Raw genomic sequence first — 26504 nt, forward strand, 5'->3', positions numbered from 1 at the left:
CATATATACTAAAAACCACTTTATTGCTCACTTTGTATGGGTGAATCATACAGTATGTGAATTGTATTTCAATAAAGCCGTATTTTAAAAAATTCTTCACACTTACTACTGATAAAATCAATGTAGCTAAATAAAATCATCATTATATTTTCTGCCATGACAAAATGAAGGCCTTTTTAAATTCACCCAGCTGATTAAGGCAGAAACCTAGGAAACATCCTGAACTACTTTACCTTCTCCCATAACCTGTAATTAATCACCAAATTGTATCCATTCTATTTCTGAATCTCTTTATCCACCCAGTTAAGGAGACCTAGACATGGGGTCAGAAACTTTTCTGTACAGTACCAGATAGTAACTTCTGGTCAAAATGGATTAGTAGGTAGACACGCTTCTCCTCCTCACACAACCACAAGAAGAATTACAACTAAATCTCAAAACGAATACTCCCAGAACTATTAGAAAATCAAACTGCATGGAAGTGCAACAACCAAGAACTTAAAGAAGCCATATGCATCCAGACCGGTGCCTTTCTGACAACAGGCCACACTACTAAGGCAAAGTCAAAGCAGTTCTAATACTCAGAAACAAACACAGGGACACCGCCAATTTGAGGAGACAAAGAAATATGGCCCAAATGAAAGAACAGAACAAAACCCCAGAAAAAGAACTAAACAAAACGGAGACAGCCAACCTATCTCCAGTAAGATGGGCAGACACAGGCAGCGAGGGCAGAGAGGACTTGAGGCAAGGTAGTGACTGGTGGACCGGGCAGACCCACATTCCCCTGCAGATAAACCAGGAAGAACAACTGGGGAGGGAGACAAACCATGCAACCCAGGGTTCAAGTGCCGTGAAAATAAAGCCTGAGAAACTCTGGATGTAAAATCCCCTGGGGGTTGTGGCAGCAGGAGAAACTGCCAGTATCTTAAAGGCAGGTGAGTCAAGCAAGCGGCATTGTTCCCTCCCTGACCCCTCCCTGACATACAGCACCACAACACAGCAAAGTGGGTTTCCCTAACCTGGTGAATACATAAGGCTGCGCCCCTTACAACGTAACAGGTGCGCCAAAGAAATATGGCCCAAATGAAAGAACAGATCAAAACTCCAGAAAAAGAACTAAGCAACGAAGAGATAGCTAACCATCAGATGCAGAGTTCAAAACACTGATAACCAGAATGCTCACGGAAATGATTGAGCACGGATGCAAAATAAAGGAAGAAGTGAAGGGTATACGAAGTGGAATAAAAGAAAATATACAAGGAACCAACAGGGAAGGGAAGGGAAGGAAACCAGGACTCAAATCAACAATTTGGAACAGAAGAAATAAAACATTCAACTGTAACAGCATGAAGAAACAACAATTCAAAAAAATGAGGAGAGGCTTAGGAACCTCTGGAACACACCTGCAAAATTCCCAACATCCAAATCATATGGGTGCCAGACAGAGAAGAGGAAGAGCAAGACATCGAAAACTTACTTGAAAAAAAAATAATGAAAGAAAACTTCCCCAATCTGGCAAAGGAAATACACACACAAGCCCCAGGAAGCCCAGAGTCCCAAAGAAATTGGACCCAAAGAAGAACACAACACACCAAGGCACATCATTAAGTTACCAAAGATGAAAGATAAAGACAAAATCTTAAAAGCAGCAAAAGGAAAGGGGACAGTTACCTACAAAGGAGTTCCCGTAAGACTATATCAGCTGATTTCTCAAAAGAAACCTTACAGGCAAGAAGGGGCTGGGAAGAAGTATTCGCAGTCATGAAAGGCAAGGATCTACATCCAAGATTACTCTATCTAGCAAAGCTATCATTTAGAATAGAAGGGCAGATAAAGTGCTTCCCAGATAAGGTCAAGTCAAAGGAGTTCATCATCACCAAACCCTTATTATATGAAATGTCAAAGGGACTTATCTAAGAAATTGAAGATAATCAAAACTATGGACAGTAAAATGACAACAAACTCACAACTATCAACAACTGAACCTAAAAAACAAAAACAAGAACTAAATAAACAACTAGAATAGGAACAGAACCAGAGAAATGGACATCCCATGGAGGGTTTTCAGTGGGGGGGTGGGGGGTAGGGGAGAAGGACAGGGAATAAGAAGTATAATTGGTAGGCATAAAATAAATGGGGAGAGGTTAAGAACAGTATAGAAGACACAGAAGTCAAAGAACTTGTATGTACAACCCATGGACATGAACTAAGGGGGGCAGAATGCTGGAGGGTTGGGAGGTACAGGGCAGAAGGGTGATAAAGGGGAGAAAAAAACTGGGAAAACTGTAATAGCATACTCAATAAAATATACTTAAAAATGCTATTTGGTATTTCTTGCTTGTCAGACACTATGATAGGCAATGGAGATATACTGGTAAACCTTACAGATGAGGACCATCCTTATGGAAATATAGCCTAGTGGAGGAGATAGAATTTAATAGATTTAACAAATACACAAAATTTAGCGGATACCTCATTATGGACTATGACAAATGCAATAAAAAAAATGCAGCACGCTATAAACATCTCTTTCCCTATTTCTAATACCAACTTAGAAACAGGAGTAGGCTTCTTATAGTATAAAAAAAGCAAAGTTCTTCAAGAAAAATGAAAATATTAAGACTTCAAATTATGTAAACTTACAGCTTCTCTGCCAAGGAGTGGATAAAAGGGAGTACCAAAAAGTTTCCTTCCATTGATAAATGCCTTCATGATGAAATTGGTCACTATTGAAGAAAGGAAAAAAAAAAAAACAATAAAGATGCAGACCTTAATGTGTAAGAGCTTTGAGAGCACAGAATTTCTGTATTTAAAACTTACTTTTTCTAGAAACTCCAGCACCAAGATTATGATTCAAGTCAAAAGGGTCTAGAAAATAAAATTTTTATTTTTTGAGAATTATGTTCATTGTAACATTAAATATACTTGGTAGCCATGACTACAGTCTAATACTATATAACTCAGACCATCCAAACACCAAGTTATTTTTTTAATTATAGATTAAAGGATGGAAACAATAAATCAAAAGAAAGAATCTTCCAAAGTCTAGTATGTTTCAGTTTTCCCCTCAATTTCCCTGGCCAAATGAAACTACCTTCTCATTTTGCTGTTTCTGAGTAACAGCTAAATGATTACCTTCAATTGCAATGCATTTGGATGTCCACTGCTTCTCAAAAGTTGTTAACAGCTTTTTCTGCCGAATGCTAATTACATATTCCTTAAAATCAAACTCTTCAGTGTAGAAGCGAAGCAGTCCCAACCAAAGCTCTCCTAATGTTTCTGTGTTCTTTCCAAGTGAAGGTAAACGCTTTTTCTACAAGTGAGAAGAAGAGAGAGAAAGAAAAGGAGAGAAATATCTATACCTATCAAAAATATGGACTCCAAATCCAAGAAAAATTATTAAATTATGCAAATCCTAACATTTATCAGTAAGCATTCCATAACATAAAAACTATTTAAAAATTACCAGTTCTTCTGTTTTATCAAAGAAAAAAGCATTCCATCCATCAACCATTCTCTGTGGAATCTGTTTTCCATCAAAGATCTGCATAAAAAATTAATTTTTATTAGATTTTAAGTCATCCAACCCCAAAGCCTAAATGCCCTCATCTCATTTTAGAATTCAGCTATAATAGACACATTGAAATACTTCTTCCAAAATGAATATGCCAGGAAGGTACAATTTGACATCATTATTAATGAATAAAATGTGTCTGAAAGACCAAGGACCCATTTGATGTTACTTATTTGGCCTGTCAAAACACATCTAGCCCAAGATTAATAAAGTAAAAACAAATGAAAATGGCATTTTCATCCAAGGATCATGGATGCAGAAATATATAATAAGTAATACCTATTGTACACCCGAAGGCAATCAATGGAATTGTTTGTTTTGGTAAAGGGCTCTAGTATCTTTAATCTGTAAAGCCCCCTGGACACTTGATTATTTTAAAAACAGAAAGTTAGGTAGTTTTCCCTGATACCTTATAAAGATTATAAAATCTTCATGATGAATTATGAATAATAATTCACTGTCCTAAGGAAGAAAAGTACCCCATGATGATTGGGGTACGATGATTGTATAGGCACAACTAACCTCTACAAGCAGTTCTGAGACTTATTTTCTATAGGCACTTCAATAAAGAGATTAGGTTCAGAGTCAGCAGACCTCATTCGTAGTCATAGTCCTGCCAAGTAGTGATTCTGGGCAAAACAATTATGCTCCTAAATCCTCAGTTTTCCCCATGAAAATAAGAGATTAATTAGACTAGTTGTTTTCAAATTTTCTTTCTGTTCAGCTGTAATACTCTTTCTTAAAATGAAACTTTCCTCAAGGTTCAGACGTGTAAAACAGATAAATAAAAGCAAAGGTACTCTGACAGAAGAAAACATACCTCCTCTTTCTTTACCCTACTCCTCATATGTAAATGAGCTTGTAAGAGCTTACTAGAATATATACTTTAAAACCACTAGATTAGGTGATCCCCATGGCCCCTAACATTTTAGATAGGAAAATGATTAATAAAATTAGCCCTGGCCAGGTAGCTCGGCTGGTTAGAGCATAGTCCCAATATGCTCAGGCTGTGCATTTGATCCCTGGTCTCTCTCTCTCTGTCGCTCCCCCACCAAACAATTAACAAATTTTTTTTTAAACACTTAAAAAAAAAAACCCATCAACTACATGTCTGGTCTCTCTAATTTCACTCTCAAGTTTAAGTTCCTTGCAGGCAAGGACTATAACTTATCTCTGGAACCAAAATTCCTACTATTACATCAAAGCCTGTCATATAGAGAATACTTAATATATGTGTGTTGAATGACTGTATCAACTCTGTAAGCATATTTACATAAAAGTTTCCAGGGACCTAATCTAGTAAGTTCTTTTTTATATTTGCATATAACTTAAACAGTTACCAAAGATCATCTAGCAAAAATTCTGACATTTCATAAAACAAAAAAGGCAGAAATTACAGATATTAATATCTAAAACAAAACACATGGGATTCTGCCATCAAAAAAGAAATGTAGATTTTAAAGAGGCCATAATATTTGATGTTATTATATGTATTACAGGGAAATGACACACAGTATCTCTTTTAGAACTTGATGCTTTTAAAGAGAATTCTTACTTTTGAGTAACAGCTATGATCCAAACCCAAATATATGTATGGGCTGATAACACAGTAAAGGGGACTTGTAGGCATTAGAGGGTGTTTAATTACTGATTTACCTATTTTTATAAACTCTTGTTGAGCAATGCCTACCTTTTCCACCCTGTCTCAGCCCTTACAAGCACTAACCATATCTTCTCTTTCTCTTGTACACACACACGCATTCTTTGTTTCTCTCTTCTCTCTCTTTTCTTTCTCTCAACACCAATCATTCTCCACTCAAGCACTAATTCCTCCCTCTAAAACCTCACCAAACAGGTTAATCATATTTGTACAAGGAATAATCCTGTACATTTCTGTATCTACTTTCTTTTTGTGATATTTTAATATCTACTACTACATTTAAATTGCAATTTCTTAGTCATGGTAAAATACACATAACAAAATTAACCATCTTATTATTTTGAGTGTACTATTCAGTGGCATTAAGCACATTCCCATTGTTGTGCTACCATCTACCAACTAAATTCATCTCCCGAAAATAAAATTCTGAACCTATTAAGCAATAATTACCCATTTCTCTCTCCTTCCTGCAGCCCTTGGCAACCAGCATTCTACTTTCTGTCTATGAATCTGACAACCCTAAGCACCTCATATAAGTGAAATGATACAGTATTTGTCCATATATGACTGGTTTGTTTCACTTAGCATTGGCTCAACCATTCAATTGCAATTTTTAAGAAAACATAGTTCATAATACCGAATGCGAATAACATTCCCTAATACTTATTAATTTTTAAGTAAAAATTTATTTTACTTAAGATGATCTGCTAAAATACAGCAAAATCATTGTTTAGAAAAGCTCCTTTTGACCTAAAGAATTTTGTGTTGTTGACCACGAAAACATTCTTAGCAGAACCTTATTTATACCCAGTCATTTAAAGTCTAGGTTCAATCAAAAATGTAGTCAAAGATCATCAGCTTCATTAAACATATCCTTACCCTTAAAAGTTGATCGATGCCAATGACCAATATTTAAATGATGCCAGAGCAATGGACAATGGGGTCCCATATGACAAGCAAAAAGGGCCAGAAGCAAAAATCCATATATCATCAGTTCATATGTATCACAAAGCCCCCCACAATCACAGTTCATTATGATGGAAAACATTCCATGGACTGTCTCTCATTTCATCAATCATTGTCTGTTAAGCAGATAATGGGAGAGTTCTTGAAGTAGGCTATGGCAATCCTCCCTATATTTTTCCAATAATATTAGTAAAGCTGCTAATGACAATAACAATTAATAATAATGAAAGCAACCACCATTTATGACACCTACTTTAGCACCTACTACATTCAAAGGTATTTGATGTCTTTATCTCTTATATCAACACTGAAATAATACCATTATTATTACATTTTTACTGATGATGAAACTCATAGTAGTGGTGGTAAAGCACCTTTTTGAAGGCCATGATATCAGAATTAGGGTTCACACCAGTTATTTCTGGCTCCAGAATCATGCCCTGCTCTTCCCATTATATCGTGCTGACTCAATGGCTCCTCACCCATGTATAGTAATATAATCAAAGAACACAAAGCACTATAATTTGTGTTCCATTTTGGTTAAGCATAGTATTCTGTCAAAGTCATAGCAAATGGCTGCTATGATATCACTAGGGCAATAATGCAAATATTCCCAAATTTAAAGCCTCGATAACAACCAGACTAATATAGAGAATGATCTTGACACTGGCAGGCGTAATAAATTCATGCTAAATTTTAAATAACAGAGAACAATCTTGTTTAAAAAACCAATCACTGAACACAGATTCAGCAACTTAAAATTTTCTGCTAAAAAATGATATTTAATGTTTTTATTTCTCTTCCACTGTTTGTTTAAAAGAGGGAAGAAAATGCTGCAAAAACCACATGGCATTCCTTTACTAAGGCCATCTGATTCCCACGATATGACTTGTTATTTTGTGATTTTCTTCTTTGACACGTCTATCAAACTTTACGTGAAACCAAATATGTGATTTACCAAACACCTCTGATGCTTCTCTCTCTTTCTAAGAAATTAGAACTGGATCCTCCCTAATGTGTGCAAATCCACTTTGTGCCAAGAATGAGGAGGAACCGATGGATAATTAAGAACTTCTTTGTACCTTTTTCAGAGAACATAAACTGTCACAAAAAGGGACTCCATGAGTCACCTAGTCTGAGTGAATGAGTATAATCTCTTTCTTTTGATGTATATTCTTAGGCTTAATGCAATTAATATGACCTTAGAGAGATGAGGAAGAATTTCCTTGGGTTTTCTCTCAACCAAATTTCATAAAGTTGACCAAAATATAAACAGAAATAAATCAAGCTTCCTTGCCAAGGAAAAGGAGAGCGAATACTATGGAGAGGAAAAAACTTATGTATTTGCATCTGAGAGACTAATATATGAGGTCATGGATCACTATATAAATTTCATAATGATCTGCAAAATTCTGACTATAAAATACAAAAACATTGCAAAAGATATTCAATAGTACTGTTCATCTGATATTCTTTTGGTAATCTGTACTCTCCTAAAATAAACTTTCAAAAAGGTTCAGTGTTTGATTATACCATTAATGAAAGAAGAAAACTTTGAATGTCATAATGGGAGAACCCTTCACAACCTCATGAACTAAATAAGCAAGACCCATATGTTTAGATCAATTGTTTTCACAATAAACTCCTCCATCATTTTCTTAAAACACCTACCTCTTGTAGAACTGGGATAACAGGTGGTTTTCTCTGCTGTAGAAAGTACAGCACCATAAGGATATAAGCATATGAAGATAAACTTCCCCTGGAAGCGTCGCCAATATCACATCGCTAAAGAAACATTAACAATGATTGAAAATAAAACTTCAGAATCTTGCTCCATGCAGAAATATTGACTATTCTGAGACACAATTTTTTTTAGCCCAGCAAACTGGCAAATATCCAAAAGTTCAATAACAAACTGTCATAGAGGGTATAAGTAAATGAGGCACCTATATGTTATAAATGACAGTATAAATGAGCATAAACTCTATGAAAAATAATTTGGCAAAATTAAAGTTACCAAAACATGTTTCCTTTAATCTGGCAGTTCTAAGAATTCATCCAGCAAATATGCAAAAAAAAAAAAAAACATGTAAAATGACTAAATAAGAAGTGTTTTTTTTTTTAATTGTAGAACTGTTTTAATAGCAAAAAAATCAGAAACAACTTAGGGCTCGTCAGTAAACCACAGATTTTAAAACTGGATGAGTATCCACACATGTAATATTAGGCAGTTTCTAAAAAACAAAGAAGTTTTTATGTACATATAAAAAGTAATCTCCAGTATCTATTGCTCAGTAAAAAAAAAAGAAAGTACAAAACACTGTTTTCAGTGTGTTTATACCTATACTGAAAAAGAGGTAGGAGATTTTTTCTTTTTAATCCTCACCCAAGAACACACTTATTGATTTTAGAGAGACGGTAAGGGAGAGAAAGAGGGAGAGAAACATCAGTGGGAGAGAGAAAAACATTGACTGGTTGCCTCTCATACGCGTCCTGACCAGGGACCAAACCTGCAACCTAGACATGTGCCCTGACCAGGAATCAAACTCATGATCTTTCAGTTACAGGATGACATGCCACCAGCTGAGCCACACCAGCCAGGGTAAGGTAGAAAATGTATGTACTGGTATATTTCTGGAAGAACTCTCAGAGGAGAACTTTTGACAACAGGTGCCTCCCGCAAGAGGCCCTGATTGGCTAGGTGATAGGTGTAGAAGGGAGATTTTCCACTATAAACCCCTTCAGACTTTTTGAGTTCTGAACAACACAAATGTTAGATATTTTTTAAAAATGTTTTTTAATGAAAAACTAAATAGCCCTGGCCAGGTGGCTTAGCTGGTTGGAGTATTGTCCTGTACACCAAAAAGGTGCAGGTTCTATCTCTAGTCAGGGCACATGCCTAGGTTCGATCCCAAGCCAGGGCTCATATAGGAGGCAACTGGTGGATGCTTCTCCCTCTCTAAAATCAATAAATATATCCTTGTGTGAGGATTAAAAAAAAAAAACCCTAAATGAATCCTCAGAGACTTCCCTTGAGTAAAACTTGAGCTGATATTATAGTAAGGCAGAGGAGTCATTTCCTCCACATGAACCACTTGGTTTCATTACTACAACTCCATGGGAGTACAGAACTATCATGTTGGAGAAATTTTATGACACGAATCCAAAAAAATTAGCTCTATCAAATATGATCTGCATGTAGTATATGGCTAAATATCTTTCTTTTCTAAGATGACCTCTGTCCACAAAGACATGTACAGGGTTACCTAAACAAATATGTCTCTCCAATCAAAGAGAGGGCTTAATGAACAAAAAATATGACCAAGTCGCTCACCTACTAAACCTTTCCATCAACATATTTGTAAAATTAACTATTAACTGATCATCTACCATAAATCAGGTGCTATACTGAAGTAGGTCTGAACAGAGGTCTCTACCTTCATGGAGTTTACACACTGAACAAAAAAAAAAAAGAGAGAGAGAGAAGAAAACCAAAAATTCAGTGTTATAAGTATTATAAAAGTAAATAGGGTTTTGTTGGCACTGTTTCTTTCTTGGCTGGAAAAATGTATCACTAAACCCAAATATCAGATTTCCTAATCCAGAGATTCTTAACTAGGATGGTATGGCAACTACCATGCCTAGAACTGAAAATCATTATCACATTGAGAAATTTTACCAATTAGAAATTTTTGAGTGTTCACATGGGACTGGAGTGCACACACAGGAGAAAAACTAAGAATCACCCTCTCCAATAGATATAAATTCAAACCATTTAATATTGAGTGTTTCTTTTTAAAAACTCAGGTAAACAAAACTCAGAAAATATTTTTCACAATTCTGACATCAGTATGCTTCACTTTAACTATCATTAGTCTTCACAACAAAGAAGGCCATTACTATTAATAAATACCTTCGCAAACACTTTCATAGTATATCCCAAGTACTGTACTCTAGGATCAATAGCTGCGTAAGTAGCCAGCATTCTTGTGTTATGTTGAGCCTGAAAAATAATTATATATTTGAAAGCATTTCAAATGTATTAAAATTAACTCTAAAAATCAAATGGAAAGATATAATACACTCCAAATAGAATATATAAATATAAAACTCAAAATACCTACAAATTAGCCAAACAAAAACTAATTTTCAATCAGAAAGAAGTATTAAGATGATTTTTTTCCCCTTATACTGCTCACATTTAAAAGCTTTAAATAAAAGGTATGGTCAATGATCTGTAAACTTTTTCAGTAAGTGTAAATATATCTGGGTCTATAAGAAAGAGAAACTTACCAATGTATTATACAAACTGATATCGCCTTCTAAACCACTTCGTCTGTGTTCAAATTTTACTATAGGCACTTTGGCAGTAGTTATAGGCAAAATGTTTCTTAAACCTGATTAAAAATAAAACTTCACTAGGTTAAATAATTTTCACAAAGCTTAAAATTATTTTTGTTTTGAAGTTATAATTTAAAATCCATACCTGGATGTCTCTTAAGAATTTTTGCCAAATTTTCAATTATTTCCTTACAATTTAATTTCTAAAAGAAAGAAAGAAAGAAAGAATAAAATCGGTCTGACTCAACTGGGCCTTGTACAAATTCTACTTTAATCTAGGCACTTAATACTAGCATTTAAAATCTCTAGCCATAAGCCCTATAATAACCTTCTACTCAAGTATATGGTGCATAAACCTGCAGTATCAGCATCATTTGGAAACAAAAGAAATGCAGATTCTCAGGCCCCGCCTCAGTCTAATGAATCATAATCTACATTTTAACAAAATCCCCAAGTAATTCACATCCACATTAAAGTTTGAGAAGCGTGAAGACAAGAGGATAATGTTTTCAAATATATGAATAAACAACTACAGATGGGTTTGATGAAGGTAAGAGTGTGGTGATTAAGAACCAACACTCTGAACTTAGGCGAACTTGAATTTAAATCTTAACCTAAGTACTGAATACTTATGGGACTTTGACCAGATTCTTAATTTCTCTGGTCTTCATACTACTATTCTGTAAAATTGAGATAATCATATACTCCTGCCCTATAGAATAATTAGAGGGATTACATGAGACATGTATGTAAAGCATTCACCAGCATGCTTGGCACAAAATAAGCACTTAAGTTTGTGAGCTATTTATTATTACTATGTTGGTAAATAAAATACAAATGATCCTTTTATGACTAGAATCTACTTCTTCCAGAAAATTCTTACCATCTTAAAATTTAAATGTGCTGATTTTTTTAAAAACTAGACAGCAGAGTTGATATGGTAACGATATCCATAACATAAGAAACAGGGAAGAGAACAGCATTATAAATTGACTGCATTAAGCTAATGGGTATTTACACCACGCCCACACTTCCTACTAAAATCACTTTTGTATATCCCCAACATGCTCCTTTGCACTACAAGAAAGTGGTAGTCATTGCAGCTTCACTTGGAGATTTCAAGGGAAACTTTAGTTACTAATTAACACATAATAAAATGAGGTTATTTTCCTCTTTACTATGCAATAATATAAATTTGTGCTAAATTTTAAGTTTTCAATTATGGCTCATCTGGAAAAAAAACATTTATTCTTCTTCACTGTTTCAACCTTCAAGTGTGAATAGCACTGCTTATATATAATACATAAACCCTTAGTAATTAGAAGTATGATTATTAAATTTTACATAGAAGATACCTAAAACCCTAACCTCTTCCCTAAATAAAAATTGTTTTCTATTCCCTCAATTCTTGCTCTTCAAAATGCAGAGGGGCATCTTTCCAGGTATATAGCACTGGGTAGAAGTTAATTTAAGAACTAAAATATTTACAACAAGTTTCTTTATAGAACAAGAAGATGTTAACACCCAAAGCATTTACTTAGAGCCAGAAATAAGGATCTACCAGACACCGCTGCCACCTCTACTCTGGTTGGTTCTAACAACTATCTTTTGAAAAAACTATTTGAGAAACACACAGGTACACTATTCTGCTGATTTCTTTTATAATACAGCAGAGGCTATACTGACACCACTACAGATGCCAGAAGCGTGGCCTCTCCCCAATCTTGCAAGCAGTCCCTGGTTTTGAAACATAAATAGCAATAGCTATGCTGGTAAAAAGAAGCAACTATAGAGACCCCCTCCTTTTCAAGTTGCTGCTAGGAAAACCTAGGACACTTCTTCCCCATCCAATCAGCCCCTTTCTTTACTGGAGTTTGGGCAATCTTTTTCTCACTGCTGAGGCCTGTACACAAGAAGAAAAGCCCAAGTACCCACTCTTACTGATGAGACTGCTCTGGGGGAAGGTCTGCTCCTGGCATCTCACTGTGGAACTCAGAAAGCTTTCAATTTCAGAAAGTAGTGGTTAGGTTCTACAGTTCTATTAGTACTATATTTCAGCTACATTGTGGGTTAAATAAATTACAGAGAAACAGTGAGATACAATGGAAAGAGCATGAACTCTGGAGTCAGACAGACCTGGGTATGAATCCCGGCTCCAACATTTTACTAGCTGTGAACTTGGGCAAGTCAGTTTATCTCTCAAAGCCTCAGTTTCCTCATCTGTAAAATGGGGGAAATTATCTACCTCGAAGGTGGTTTTAAGAGTGAAATGAGATAACGTATGTAAAATGTATACTGGGGAGTCAACAAATGTTAATTCCCATCCTCGCCCTAAGTGAGTTTCTCAAAGCTACCCTATGTGTTACATGCTATTGAGTCAGCTCTGCCTCCTGGAAACCCTATGAATAAGTTATGCCCACAATGTCCTGTCCTCAATAGTCCTGCTCAGCTCCTGTTGACTAATGCCTATGGGCTTCTTCTTTGAAGTCAATCCATCTCATATTTGGTCCTCCTCTTTTCCTGCTGCCTTCTATTTCTTGTAGCATTATTGACTTCACCAAAAAACCCTAACTTTGCACTATGTGCCCAAAGTAGGAAAGTTTCAGTTTTGTCATTTTTGCTTCCAGCAATGTTTCAGGCTTAATTTACTATAGGACTCCCTTTTTGTCTTTCTGGCAGTCCAGGGTATTCACAGAGCTCTCCCTCAATACCATATTTCAAATAAACAATATTTTTTCCTATTAGCCTCTTTCTCTGTAGAACTATACTAGAACAAATCATTTATAACATGGTTTCTACAGAAAAAAAGTGTGTTCTGTGTACCCCAAAACTGCAATGAGCTTACAGAACACAAGCCATTTTATAAATTAGATGTCCACCTTTATTTTCTATCTTTAGTGATATAAAGACATCACCTAATGGAAGAAATATGAAAAGACAGAGTAAGTAAGATCAACATTCACTACTGAACTGAAGCATCAGCTTCTCATTGGTTCTAGTAAAAAAAAAAAAATCCAACTCTACGGTATATTAACTTTTCCAAAAATTTATTACAAGCACTTGTAACTCTCAATGACATGCTTTTTGCATTATAAAATTACTTAAACAGCAAATTTACTTATTTAAATATTTAAATATTTTAATGTCTTAAGATAATAATGTTAATCCCTTTACATTTTCAACATTACTATTGCTAATATATTTACACAAAGAGGACACCATACACTTTTATCAATACTACAAACAAACTTAAAAATAGATTCATCACTGGAAGAAAATAAACTTCCACATCCCTTTCCAAACACTAACTCTTACCTCTGCATTTTCGTGGCCTTCCAGGGTCATACAAATATCCAGATCACTATCACGAAATCCAAATCCATTCTTAGAAGAGCCAAATAAGCACAATCTTGCCTTTTCTAAGCAAATGAAAATAAATCAAAAGTTTTATAAATAAAGTTTTATAGCAAGAAAAAGGAGTCTTCTATTACCTACTTACGGCTTAACACAAACGATCTTGTCCACTCTACAACTTAAAATTACCTACCACTGACAGATATACTGAGAAATTCCACAATACTCATTTAGATCTTTGACCCAAGATCCCACACCCATATTATCTAACTGCTTCTTCCATTTTCCAGACATAATAAATTCAACAAGTCTAAGCTAAACTATGAACTTTTCCTCAAACCTATTATTCCTATAGTCCTTATGCTCAGCAAATAGTATCATTAACTCAACTGCCCAAGTCAGAAATATACTCGTATGTATGATCAACACCTCTCTCTCAACTTCCACATCCAAAAAACCACCAAGTCAGTCTTTCAGGTTCTTCCAACTTAACTATCTCATTAAGTTCATCAACTTTTATTCATTCTCAATATCACTACCAATAGTTAAGATCAGTATTTAGAGATTTATGTCTTGGGAATAAACTAGTTTTTTCAAGGCACAGTCAAGCAGTTTTACAAATAAATATCAATTAGTATTGGGTTGGCCAAAAAGTACATATGGTTTTTTTCCATAAAATAAGACACATTTTTCACTTTCACCAATAACTTTATTGATTTGGATATTTTGAGTATGCCAGCAATCTCTCTGTGGTAGAACGTTGACTGTCTCAAGTAGTGTCTCAATTTGATCACAATCAACTTCAGCTGCTCTACCCAACCGTGGAGCATTATCCAGCGAGAAATCTCCAGCTCAAAACTTCACAAACCAGTTTTGACACATTCAATCACAGCACCTTCTCCACACAAATCTTTTAGTTTCAGTTGTGTTTTTACTTTTCTCAAAATAATAAAACATAATATGACAAAAATGTTAACTTACTTTCTTTCATCTTCAACATTAAAATAGCTACACAAGCACTGGCATAGCTCAGTGGATTGAGCGCCAGACTGTGAACCAAAGCGTCGCTGGTTTGATTCTAGTCAGAGCGTATGCCTGGCTTGTGGGCAGGGCCCCCAGTAGGGGGTGTGCAAGAGGCAACCACACACTGAGTTTTCTCTCCCTCTCTTTCTCCCTCCCTTCCCCTCTCACTAAAAATAAATAAAATCTTTAAAAAAAAAAATAGCTACACAAAAATTCACTGATTTTTATTTTTTTAATGCACTTTGATATGTCACAATACAATCTAACAAAAATGTTTCGAGTGAAATTAAAGACAACTACACACGACTACAGCCATCTTATGCAAAAAAAACTTTCTGGCCAACCCAATATTATACATGGAATTAATTCTCCTCCAAAAATTAATCATTAACCCATTTGATATAAATTAGGATATGGTTATCTTCTCATCCTTAGTATCATTCACTACAGATGACACTTCAAACAAGCTATGACTTAATGGGATTGGGTTTTTCTTCCTATTAATTCTTGTACACTATACTTTTAGATAACAAATTTTATATTTTCAAAACTTAATTATCCAATTCAGTTCTGATACTCTACTTGAAATTTCAATGATAACTGAGAGATATAAAAGAGGCTATGTTCATGAGCAAATAAAAATGTGCGTCAGTTTAATATAACAGAAACTCAGATTTGGTCAATACTTTATATGCTAGCAACTATTAAAAAATGGAATCATAGCATGTAACAGATTATCTTTTAAAAGTATAAGTTCATTCTGATTATAAATCAACTTTAGTTTTTCCTAAAGTGTTTCGCAAAAAAACTCTTAATTCTTCAACCCTATACTTAAAAATCTGCTCCTTCCACTATTTTTGCCATCTCAGTTAAATAGCACAATTTAATTACAGAGGTAAATACCTTGAAACCATCCTTGACTCCCTTCCTGTCCTTAAAACTCACATGTAATGCACCAGCAAATCCTGTTGGTTCTACATTCAACATAAATCCTAAATTTGACCACTTCTCATCTACTCTTTTAAATCACTGTTGTATCTCATCTGAACGTATGCAACAGCCTTCTAAATGTTTTGCTTGCTTCTTTACTTATGAATCTATACTCTGCTTTCTCAGATCATGTCCCCTGTAAGTGGTAAAATCCTCCAGAAGCTCACTAGACACTCAAAATTCAAAGTCTTTCAACCAACTTCTAGAAGACCCTAATGATCCAGTCTCTAGGCTACCTCTCTGACCTCATCTGTCTAGTACAATTTACCTCACACACCCTACTCCAGCCACACTGGTTTCCTGGCTGGCCTTCAAACATACCAAACATAATCCAGTCTTGGGGTATTTGTACTTTCTATTCTTTCTTTCTACAACGTTCTCTCCGTAGATATTCATATAACTTGTTCCTTCATATTATTCATGGCTCTGCTCAAATGTCACCTTATCAGAAAACAACCATAACAACCCATCACTATCCTTTTAACTACTACCTTTAATAGCATTTATTATTTCCTGATATTGACATACATATATGATATACATATTTTTTATGTGACTATCTGTTTCCCCCCGTTAATTTAAGCTTCATGAGAGGTGTCACCTCTTTTATCAGCACTGTAACCCCAGCACCTAGAATAGTATCTAACATATAACTATTCAATAAACACTTTAAATAAATGAATGAAACTTAAACCAGGTAACTGTAATAACAAAATCATTAATTTTTTAATATATGACATACCATCATATTCTTTTTGAATAAACTTTTCCAAGCTGATTAAAATTTGCTCCCTGTTGTGTTGTTCAGAGAAAGGTGGTGATAACTCATCTAAATTTTAAAAAGAAAAAGGAAAATAAAATCTGAAAATATCTTCAAATTTTTACCCTAAAAACTTTACTTGAATTTCTTTATTATTCATTAACTTCTAAGAATATTAAAATCATAAATGTTACTAGGGAAGGAAGGGGCAGAAGACCAGCAAAAATTTAATTTTTATAAATCTATATACACTTCACATAATTTTCTTTATGAAATATCTACAAAATATATTTACTTCTACATATTATTTAATATTGTTTTCTTCAGACATTCCACTCTCTCCCATATACATGCTTGTTTTACCCTCCTGGTAGACTCATACTCATATTGTTACACTAGGTACCTGATCCATTCAATTCTAACAGTTGCCACAAATGGCTGGTCAAAAAGCACATCTTCCCTATAAGCTGCCCCAATCATTCTTCAAAGACCTTTCCCTAACTAAATTTCCTTAGTTCTCCAAACTGCTCACCAGTTTATATACACTGTCCTTTCAGTTTTCTAGTGGTTTCATTTATATTTATCTTATTTTTCTAAATAAGACCATATACATATGCAAGACTTTCCCCAAAAGATCTCCCTCTGTTGCCTTTCTTATACCTTACCAAATCTAAGGCAATTATTCTCCCAAATTAAACACCCCTTGCTTTTATGTATAATCTCCTATACCTGAAAATGCGTTCAAGGTCCAACTCAAATGCCACATCATTAATTAGAATTCCTCTGATATATCCCAGTTAAAATTATATTTGCACTGCATTTTGTTTACTATTATTATACCATGTAACACATTCTGCTTCCAATTACGGCATGCTCATTCATGTCTTATACATCCATCTAGAGCAGCACTGTGTAAAAACACTGCAATGATAAAAATGTTCTTTATCTAGACTGTCCAATAGAATAGCTACTAGAACACATGCAGCTATTCAGTACTTGAGATGTGGCTAGTATAACTGAGGAACTTAATAGTTCATTTCTGTTAATTTTAGTTAATTTAAATTTAAATAGCCACATATAGCCAGTGGCTACCATACTAGACAGTACAAATTCAAAGTCTAAGCTCCTTAAAAGTAACACATACTGACTCTGTATTCCCCTTGCCATTTACCACAGTGCCCTGCACTCAGTAGGCATTTAGTGAATATCTACAGTTGGATCTCTAAATTATTAAAAAACTTCCACTAAGACAAATATAAGCAAACTATTTTTAAATAAGAAAAGAAATATTCAAAATCTAAGAAAGAAAGTAGTCTCAGTAGTTCTAGTAATAAAAGACTTACCAAAACATCTTTTACATACTAAATCAAGTATTTCCCGAAATCTACTTGTCATTGGTGGCAGAGGTTTTAGATCAATTTTCCTGAAATCCTCCGGGCAATCATTTTTTGAATGGCCATCCTTTTTGCAGATGCTGCATACTATTGTTGGTGGCTATACAAAGGCAAAAAATAATCTAATCTAATAAACTATTGAAGGACTTGATCATTACTTAAAAAGCAGATCTAAAAAAATTATTTTATGTAGCTCAGGTCTGATAACCTGTGCTTTCAGGAGGTTGGGGAGAATGGGGGAAGCATGCTAACAAAACGCATTGTTAAATGTAAGAAATATATTTTGAGCCAAACGCTTTAACTTTCTTCCCCACTAAAATGATATTATCAAGCATTAGCTTTACCTGAAGATGTAAAATAAAATAACAAGAGATGAAAAAGGTATGGGTTAATTCTAATAGTTTGATCAGACTCTAAATCAAATACATGGACTACAAGTTAACCTACTAAGATCCTTAACAAACTAGATTACAGTCATACGTCACTTAACAATGGGGGTATTTTCTGAGAAACGTATCATCAGGTGATTCTGTAATTTTGTAAGCATCACAGAGCACACTTACACAAACCTAAATGACAGAGCCTACTATACACAAAGGCTATAAGGTATAACCTATTGTGCCCAGGCTACAAGCCTGTACAGTATGTTACTGTACTGAATAATGTAGGTAATGGTAACTTATTGTTATTTGTATATCTAATCATAGAAAAAGTACAGTAAAACAGTAAAAATATGGTATAAAAATGTGTGTCTGTGTGTGAGTGTGCATTTGGAGGGCAAGAGGAGGGCTGTGGATTGAGGCACCACTGGAGGGAGAATGGACCTCAGAAAGGGACATTCAGGGACAGGGGGAAGGAAGGAGAGCAGGAGAAGACAGCAGAGATCGAAGGAGACTGAGAAAGCTTGAGATGAGAAATGATAAAAGTGGGAGGGAGAGGGAAGAGACAGAGAGAAGAATCAGACTGGAAGGAAAGATAAAAAGAAACAAAGAGAAGGAATGTGAGTGTGTGCAGGAAAGTGTGTGTGTGTGCACATGCACAAGTGCTTATATGAGCACACCACCTGTTTGTGCAGGGGCTGGAGCAGGCAGCTCTGAGCTCCCAACTCCCCAGCTCTAGCTCCCTCTCCAACTCCAGCTCCGGCAGTAGCCTGGTGGACAGCAATCTGAGAGCCTCCTCTAAGCCACCCAGCGCTAGCAGTAAATTCAACACTGTGGTCAAGTCCAACGTTTTCTTTCCACATTGAAAATAACCTTTTTGTTTATCATCTATTATAATCTTACAAGACCATCACTGTATCATCTATTATAATCTTGCGGGATCATCAATGTAGTCCATTGTTGACTAAAAATCATTATATGGTACATGACTGTATAAAAAGTTCCAAGAGGCTACTTTCATTTCATGCTAAAAATTTTCTACCTTCAGAACCAATCAATCAAAAAACCCACGCTTGCCTACTTGGTTCTATTTATTACATTAGCATGGTACTCAAGAAACCAAACTGTAAAGCTGAATTCTAAAAATAAATTAGCTTTATACAAGGAATAATTCTTATGCAATATCCACAAACTTAACCTCAAAACCTATACCACCACTTGGGTTTACACATGATCTATATAATCAGCATCCTGGGTGCTGATATTTCAATTATGTATACCACACTTGAAGCAATGTGACTTAGCTAAAACTTTTTTTATTAACAAAGTAGTTCTTATTTTCTGTTCATCAGGGTATTTTATTTTCTATAATTTATCAAGTTAAAGTTCAGAGTCTGCCACTTTAAAAGCAGGTAAGTTAAGACTCCTGTAATTTATAAGGGACATATCGAAATTCAAAGAGCTCAATGGTAGAGAAAAAGAATCTGGATTCTTCTTATTTTGGGATCATTAAACTATCTTTAGTAAGTTTATATTTCCCCTACCCCACAATCATCCTACTCCCCACCCCCTCTAAAAAAATCTCTTTAAAATAGAATACTATTACAGTTTACAGATCTTGTATTCTCATTTGTGGGGGGAAAATAATCATTGGGTATTTTTTTTAAAAGGCAAAATTTAAAATATATGATACTTTTGCCAAATTGATTTTCATAAAATATCTAATGAATTCTTTCATATATAAGAAAGTGAAGCAAATCAACTAGTAATAGAATGCTGAAATTTTCTGGTGTTTTTACATATATTCTTTAAAGGCCCCTATTAGCAATAATGCAGCAAAATTAAAATATACACCAAAATACCATTCTAAAACAATTGTCTGCACCATCATAGAAGCTATTTTTACATTCCTGAATCTAAAAACTATAAAAACAGAGCCATACAACAACCATAACATCTTACAGATTGTTTGCAAACTGTATCCTACCTTGCCAGAGGTTAAAATAAACTTATCAAACACATAATGTAATTCCTGGGTGGGGTGGTTATCATCATCATTAAGGTCAGAAGCATCTTCTCTGGCTTTGCAGTTGCAAGAGGTAGCAGATGTGTCGGCACATACAATCTGATGTGAATTCTCTGTTTCTAAATGTGTACCAACAGATTCATTTAGGTCAGAGAATTTATAACCAATGCAATTACACTGGCTGAGCTCCGTGTTTAAACAAGTTTCAGAAGGCGCTAAATCATCTTGTTTCTTAATTGATTTTGGCTCTAATTCACTGCCTTCACTGGCAGAAAGAGATGAAGATTGCTGTCCACATTCAGTCAAAACTAGTTCATTTACCAACAAACTGTCATCTTCAGTAATACATCTTTGTGATGTACATTTCATTTCATTATGTTTTTCAGGTTGACCTCTCTCTGCATTTACTTCTTCTGTGCTTTCCCCAAGTTGAATGCAACAATTAGATGTCATATTGTCAGACTTCATTGGTTTCTTATTGCTTATTTTCCCCTTCTCTTTTTTCACAGAATCCACTGTCGATTTCTCTGCACCCTTCCTCTGAGGACAGGCAAAGTATCGATAAGCTGCCCTGAACCTCTCCACAACATATTCATAAACAAGCTGGCTGTTTAAACTCCGTGCAACATTCCTCTTGACAGAAAATGGATCTAATAAAAAAGAAAATGGTCAGTAGCTAAGTATCTACTAACAAATTGTATTTCTAAGCTTATACAAATAAATCTAAACTGCTAGACCGTGAGCAGAGTACATTTTCCCAAAGTTTTCCTAAACTGAAGTTCCAATGAGAGTTCCTGCAAACTGAGTAGGGGAAATACAATAGCAACATCTTTTCCTTTGTTTCTGTCATAAAATAAAAAACCTTTTAGAGAAGAAATAAAATAATAATAGTAATAAGGTAATTAATGAGAGAATTGTTGAGAAACCCAACTCAGTAATTACAAAGTTTCAATGATGAAACTGCTGGAAACAGTTATGCCAATATGCCTCCCTACAATGTCACTGAATTAAATTATTCAAGCTCTTGGGATCCATTACTAATTTCCATTGTTATAGTATTCTTTAGTTACACACTCCTTGCAATTAAAACAGCCAAAATATTGCCTAAGCTCTCAAACCTTCAAGTTAAAAAAAAAATACTGATTTTAAGATTTAACTTAAGTGAAATCAGAAAATTAAAGCGAGAAAAGAGAAACAGAAAAGTAGGAACAGACCTAAGAAAGTAAAAATTAAACCAAAAATTTAATTTTGATCCAATCTAAAATGGTGGCTATGCTGAAAAGGCTCACATCAACTCATACTTCTGAAAACATTTTTTATCCTCATCCAAGGACATTTTTTTCATTGCTTCTAGACAGGAAGGAAGGGAAAGAGGGAGGGATACATCAATGTGAGAGAGAACCATCAATCGGTTGCCTCCAATACATGCCCAGACCAGGGATCAAACCTGCAACCTAGATACATGCCCTGACTTGGAATGGAACCTGCAACCTTTCGGGTACAGGACAACGCTCCAACCAAACCACACTGGCCAGGGTGGTTTTTGGATTTTCTAAACCTTAAATACAAATATGCCAAGGAAAAAAGAACAGTACCATCCAACAAACAATACACATTTTTTCCACTGCTGAAGATCATTAAGTAAAAAAATTAACAGGCCAGGATTGTTACAGTTGAAGCATCTGTTACTTTTTGCTTTTATCTAAATACAGGCTTTAAAAAGCTTTTCCTGGCCTCTTTCCCCCTTCCAGAAGAAAAAGAAAAAGAAAGAAGAGAAATTATGATGGCTGAAGGTTTCAGAGCACATTTATTTACTATATGTTAGAGAGTATAAGATGTGAGGACATGCTTGAGTATACAAGAATATTTGTGGGTTCAAGTCACACTATAGAAGGCCAGAAGAGAATTGAGGGAATATGAAATCTAAACAAATTAAAATGATGGACAAATTCAATTTCCTACCTCTAAAATATAGGTAAAATATTGTGGAATTTATATTTTTGGTTAAGAATTTAGAAGTCATTCTACTAATTTCTGTACCCTTAAAGATCTTAATGTTCTTGGGATTTGATATGAAACCTGATCTGTCAACATCACCTGTTCTTTTTTTCTTTAGCTTAGTCACATTTTAATAGATGAGGTCATTAGAAGACAACAAAAACTGGACTTTAAAATTACACTTGGAAATTTTATGACACAAATTTCTCCAAAAATATCTTTTAGTAGTCAAGCAATTGTTCTATTTTTCTATACATTTGAAAATTTTCATAATTAAAAATTAAAATAAAGACATGTAAACAAGCTAATAACCCTAACCAATATAATATTTACAGATTGGCAACACTTAAATATTAATCCTATAAACTATGAGGGACTTGATAAAGAACTTACCTAATATACAATGACAACCTAGAGGCATATACAGTGATACAAAGCCAAGGGATAAAATTTGTAACAATGCATTAGAAACAGAGGATGAGTTGCAAACAAAAATTATTCTCCAAATGAAATATATCTTACCTTCAATGGCAATTCGCCTTTTAGGCCAGTTTTTGTTTTCTCTTGTTAAAATATCTTTTATCCGTACACAGATGACATATTCCTCCAAAGCAAAATCCAGTGTGTAAAATTTTAGCAGCTCTAACCATAACTGTCCCAGGGATACCTGATTTGGTGCTTCCAATGTTAAAGGAGACTGGAAAGAAAAAAAAAAAAAAAACTTTTCATTTAGGCTTCCCAAAACTAAAGAACTATTTACTTTTAAGTTTTAAGAAAACTTAGAGATCACTTCTTCAAAAACTGGGCATAAAGAAGCCACTTGCCAAAAGCAGTTTGAGGCATTGCTGTAAACAGAGCCCCAATTTACTGACTCCTAGAACTTTGTGTTCTTTCCACTAGAATGGTGATTCTCAACCTTCACTGCACATTAGAATCACAGTGGAAGTACTAACATACACTAATACCTGAGTTATACACCACTCACACATCCGATACCCATCCCAAGATTTTGATTTAATTGACCAGGCTATGAACTAGAATTGGGGTTTTTAAAGCTCCCTAAGTGATCCCCATGTGCAGCCAATGTTGCAAACCAAGGCATAACAATCACTACAGCTTTTCACTGCAGTAATTACTTTTAAAATCTAAGTAAATGCCCAAGGCTTGCCAAAGCTAATTTCTTCATTTGCCAAGTATTTATTTAGAACCTACTTTGTCCCTGGCATTGTGTTGAGGATATAAAAAAAATGAGAGCTCACACTTATACGTAATGCTCACCATGCATCACTCTCTTAAATGCTGTGCATATAATTTACTAATTCTAACAACTTTATAAAGTTAGACAAAAATTTGACCCAGGAGCACCTGGCTACCGGGTCCATGCTGCTAATCACTATAATATACTGCCACTCAAACAAGGTGAGTGGACTACTTCATGGACTATTAAGAGATAATTTAGCAATTACAGTAAGAGAAAAGACAATTTAGCAATTACAGTAAAGGCTACATGCTAAAATGGGCCTCTAACTGGAGGGTTGTAACAGAAGAGATAATACCTGAATTCTAAAGGAATTAGCTAAAGACTGACTAAAAGTGACCACTAAGGAGCATAAAGGCACGAAGCATTTATTCAATCATTCAATTCTGCAACTATTCACTGAGTACCTACTAATATGCCAGGCACGTTAGTCCCAGTTTACTGACTTCCACAGATCCGTGGAAGAAAACCCAAAGATCCTTGCCTCAGTGGAGCTCACTTTCCAGGGGAAGAACACAATAAACAACAAACTTAGTAAGTAAATTCCACAGTAACAGAAGAAAAGTGCTGTGGATATTTGTTTTTAAAGTTTAGTAAAGGGCATGAGTATATGGGAGTAGGAGGTTTCAATGTTAAATAGAGTGGTTAGGGTAAGACTTGTTGAGAAGGTATATTTGAAGAAAAAAAAGTGTGTTCTAGTAATAGAAAACACAGCATACACACTAGAGGAGGAGTGTGACCAGCTTTAAAAAGAAAACCAACAAACCTAGTATGGTAAAGAGAGGGGAAGAAAAGAAGAGGAAAACAAAAAGCTAACCACTAAGATCTCCTTGGCTTCTATTCTAAATTAAATGAGGAGCAACTGAAGCCTTTTGAGTGTGGGAAGGGGGGAAGGCAGGATTTTACGTAAGTTTTGGAAGAGCCAGTCTGATTGCTGACTTGAGAACAGACATAAGGGGCAAGAGTAGATGCAGGGAAACTTAAGACATTATGGTAACAATCCAAACCAGAGATGATGGTAGCTAGGGCCAGGGTGGTTAACAGTGGAGGTGGTGAGAGGTGGTCAAATTCTGGATATTTTGAAATAAAGATGACAGAATTGCCTGACATATTTCATATGGGGTGTAACAGAGAGAAGTAATGGATAACTCCTATGTTTTTTACTATAAGCACCTCTAAGGATATATTGCCATCAATTGAGATGCTTCTGGAGGACACAATCCACGGATATTCAACTTTGGTTCTCTAGCACTCAAAACAATGCCTGCAATGTAGAAGGTCCTTAATAAATCAATGCTGAATGATTAAATAAGCAAGCCACCTGCTAAAGGACCACAGGGCCTTTATTTCTCCATCAATCTGACAACCTAACTCTCATATGCTAAAGTTTTGGTTACAGACCAACTCCTGAAGGAAATTTTCCTTGTCTAGATGAAAAATATCCAAAGAATTACTTTGACATGATTCAAACAACAGAAGCCTCCTAAAATGAGCTATAAATTCATTACGGAATCTTGACACTGAAAAACTGTACCAGATCAACTCTTCACTTTATAGATGAGGAAATGAGGCCAAAAGATTTACTCAAAGTCAGTCAACCTACTATTAAAATAGTCTCAATCAAAGATACCACAAATTCTATAGGTAGGAAAGCAAACAAAACAGAGCTTACTCTGCCATGTTTTTCCTTCGTGGCATTACTTTGGTTGTCCGTTTCTCTCGTCTTGGTATCATCTTTTAGTTGGTCTGCCTTAGCTTTGTTTTCCTCAGCAACTGAGGTTTTCTCAGTCGCACTACTTGGATTATATTCCCACTTCACAAACTTGTCTTCTACTATGCCCTTCAGCTGAAAGTCATCCATTCTTTTTGGGTCAAAGCCTTCAATCTATATAAAAAGGCATTCCAAATTGGTAGTGAAAAAAATTATTTAAAAAGATGGACAAACAGACAAACCAGAATTCCCACTTACATTGTTTAAACAGAGCACTCTGTAAGAGCAAACTATGTATGTACACATGTCACAAACTCATGCTTACCCAACTTCCAAGTAAACAAGGAAGCAGAGGGGGTTTTCTTTGTTGTAGAAAAAACATCACCATTAATGCAAAACAGTAAGAAGGAATTCCACCATCAGTTTGGGAGTCAATATAGCACAGCTGCAAAATGACAAGGAAAAAGTATCACCATTTATTTTAAAGATTTTAATTTATTTTTATGAAGAGGGGAAAGGAGGGAGAAAGAGTGGGAGAGAAACATCAATGTGTGAAACATCGATTGGCTGCCTTCTCGCACATCCCCCAACCAGGGACTGGCCCCACAACCCAGGCATGCATCCTGACCAGGAATGGAACTGGCAACCTTTCACTTTGCAGGATGATGCTCAACCAACTGAGCCATACTGGTCAGGGCTCACCATTTACTTTAGCTTTCTTTAATTTTCTCTGTTCCCCTCATGACAGAAGTAGCTTTTTCCTACCATAATCATTGTAAAAGGTATAAATATATAATTATATAAATATATATAAAATACAAGGGATGTCCTGAAATCTCACAAACCTAAAATAATTGTTGACATGTTGGTGACCATTTTTCCATTCATTTTTTAGTGCATATAAAGATACATATACATTTTAGTTAAATGGAGTATCATACAATGTGCTTTTACTGTGGACACCTTTTAAAAATATTACTTTCTTATCTTGCTTCTACTTCTTCATGTTAATAATCCTCTATGTACTCCATGCCTTCCTCTATACTCAAATAATTATATATAAACA

The 26504-nt window shown here is 35.0% G+C and overlaps 1 protein-coding gene across 10 annotated transcripts in view; it reads right to left on the reverse strand.

Moving 5' to 3' along the window:
- TUT4 (terminal uridylyl transferase 4) overlaps positions 1-26504 on the reverse strand; it is a 102231-nt gene that overhangs the window by 13962 nt on the left and 61765 nt on the right. For all 10 annotated transcript variants that reach the window (XM_053920096.1, XM_053920094.2, XM_053920091.2 and 7 more), the window contains 15 exons: positions 25764-25883; positions 25400-25612; positions 22992-23166; positions 20433-21121; positions 18015-18165; positions 16654-16740; positions 13860-13963; positions 10690-10747; positions 10497-10600; positions 10117-10206; positions 7875-7988; positions 3470-3547; positions 3139-3316; positions 2824-2871; positions 2647-2729 (listed from right to left, as the gene is read on the reverse strand). In XM_053920096.1, the coding sequence (XP_053776071.1) occupies positions 2647-2729; positions 2824-2871; positions 3139-3316; positions 3470-3547; positions 7875-7988; positions 10117-10206; positions 10497-10600; positions 10690-10747; positions 13860-13963; positions 16654-16740; positions 18015-18165; positions 20433-21121; positions 22992-23166; positions 25400-25612; positions 25764-25883 (2292 nt within the window). The remainder of the gene's footprint in view (positions 1-2646; positions 2730-2823; positions 2872-3138; positions 3317-3469; positions 3548-7874; positions 7989-10116; positions 10207-10496; positions 10601-10689; positions 10748-13859; positions 13964-16653; positions 16741-18014; positions 18166-20432; positions 21122-22991; positions 23167-25399; positions 25613-25763; positions 25884-26504) is intronic.

This window comes from Desmodus rotundus, chromosome 3 (assembly GCF_022682495.2).
Source record: "Desmodus rotundus isolate HL8 chromosome 3, HLdesRot8A.1, whole genome shotgun sequence".
NCBI classification, from domain to species: Eukaryota; Metazoa; Chordata; class Mammalia; order Chiroptera; family Phyllostomidae; genus Desmodus; species Desmodus rotundus.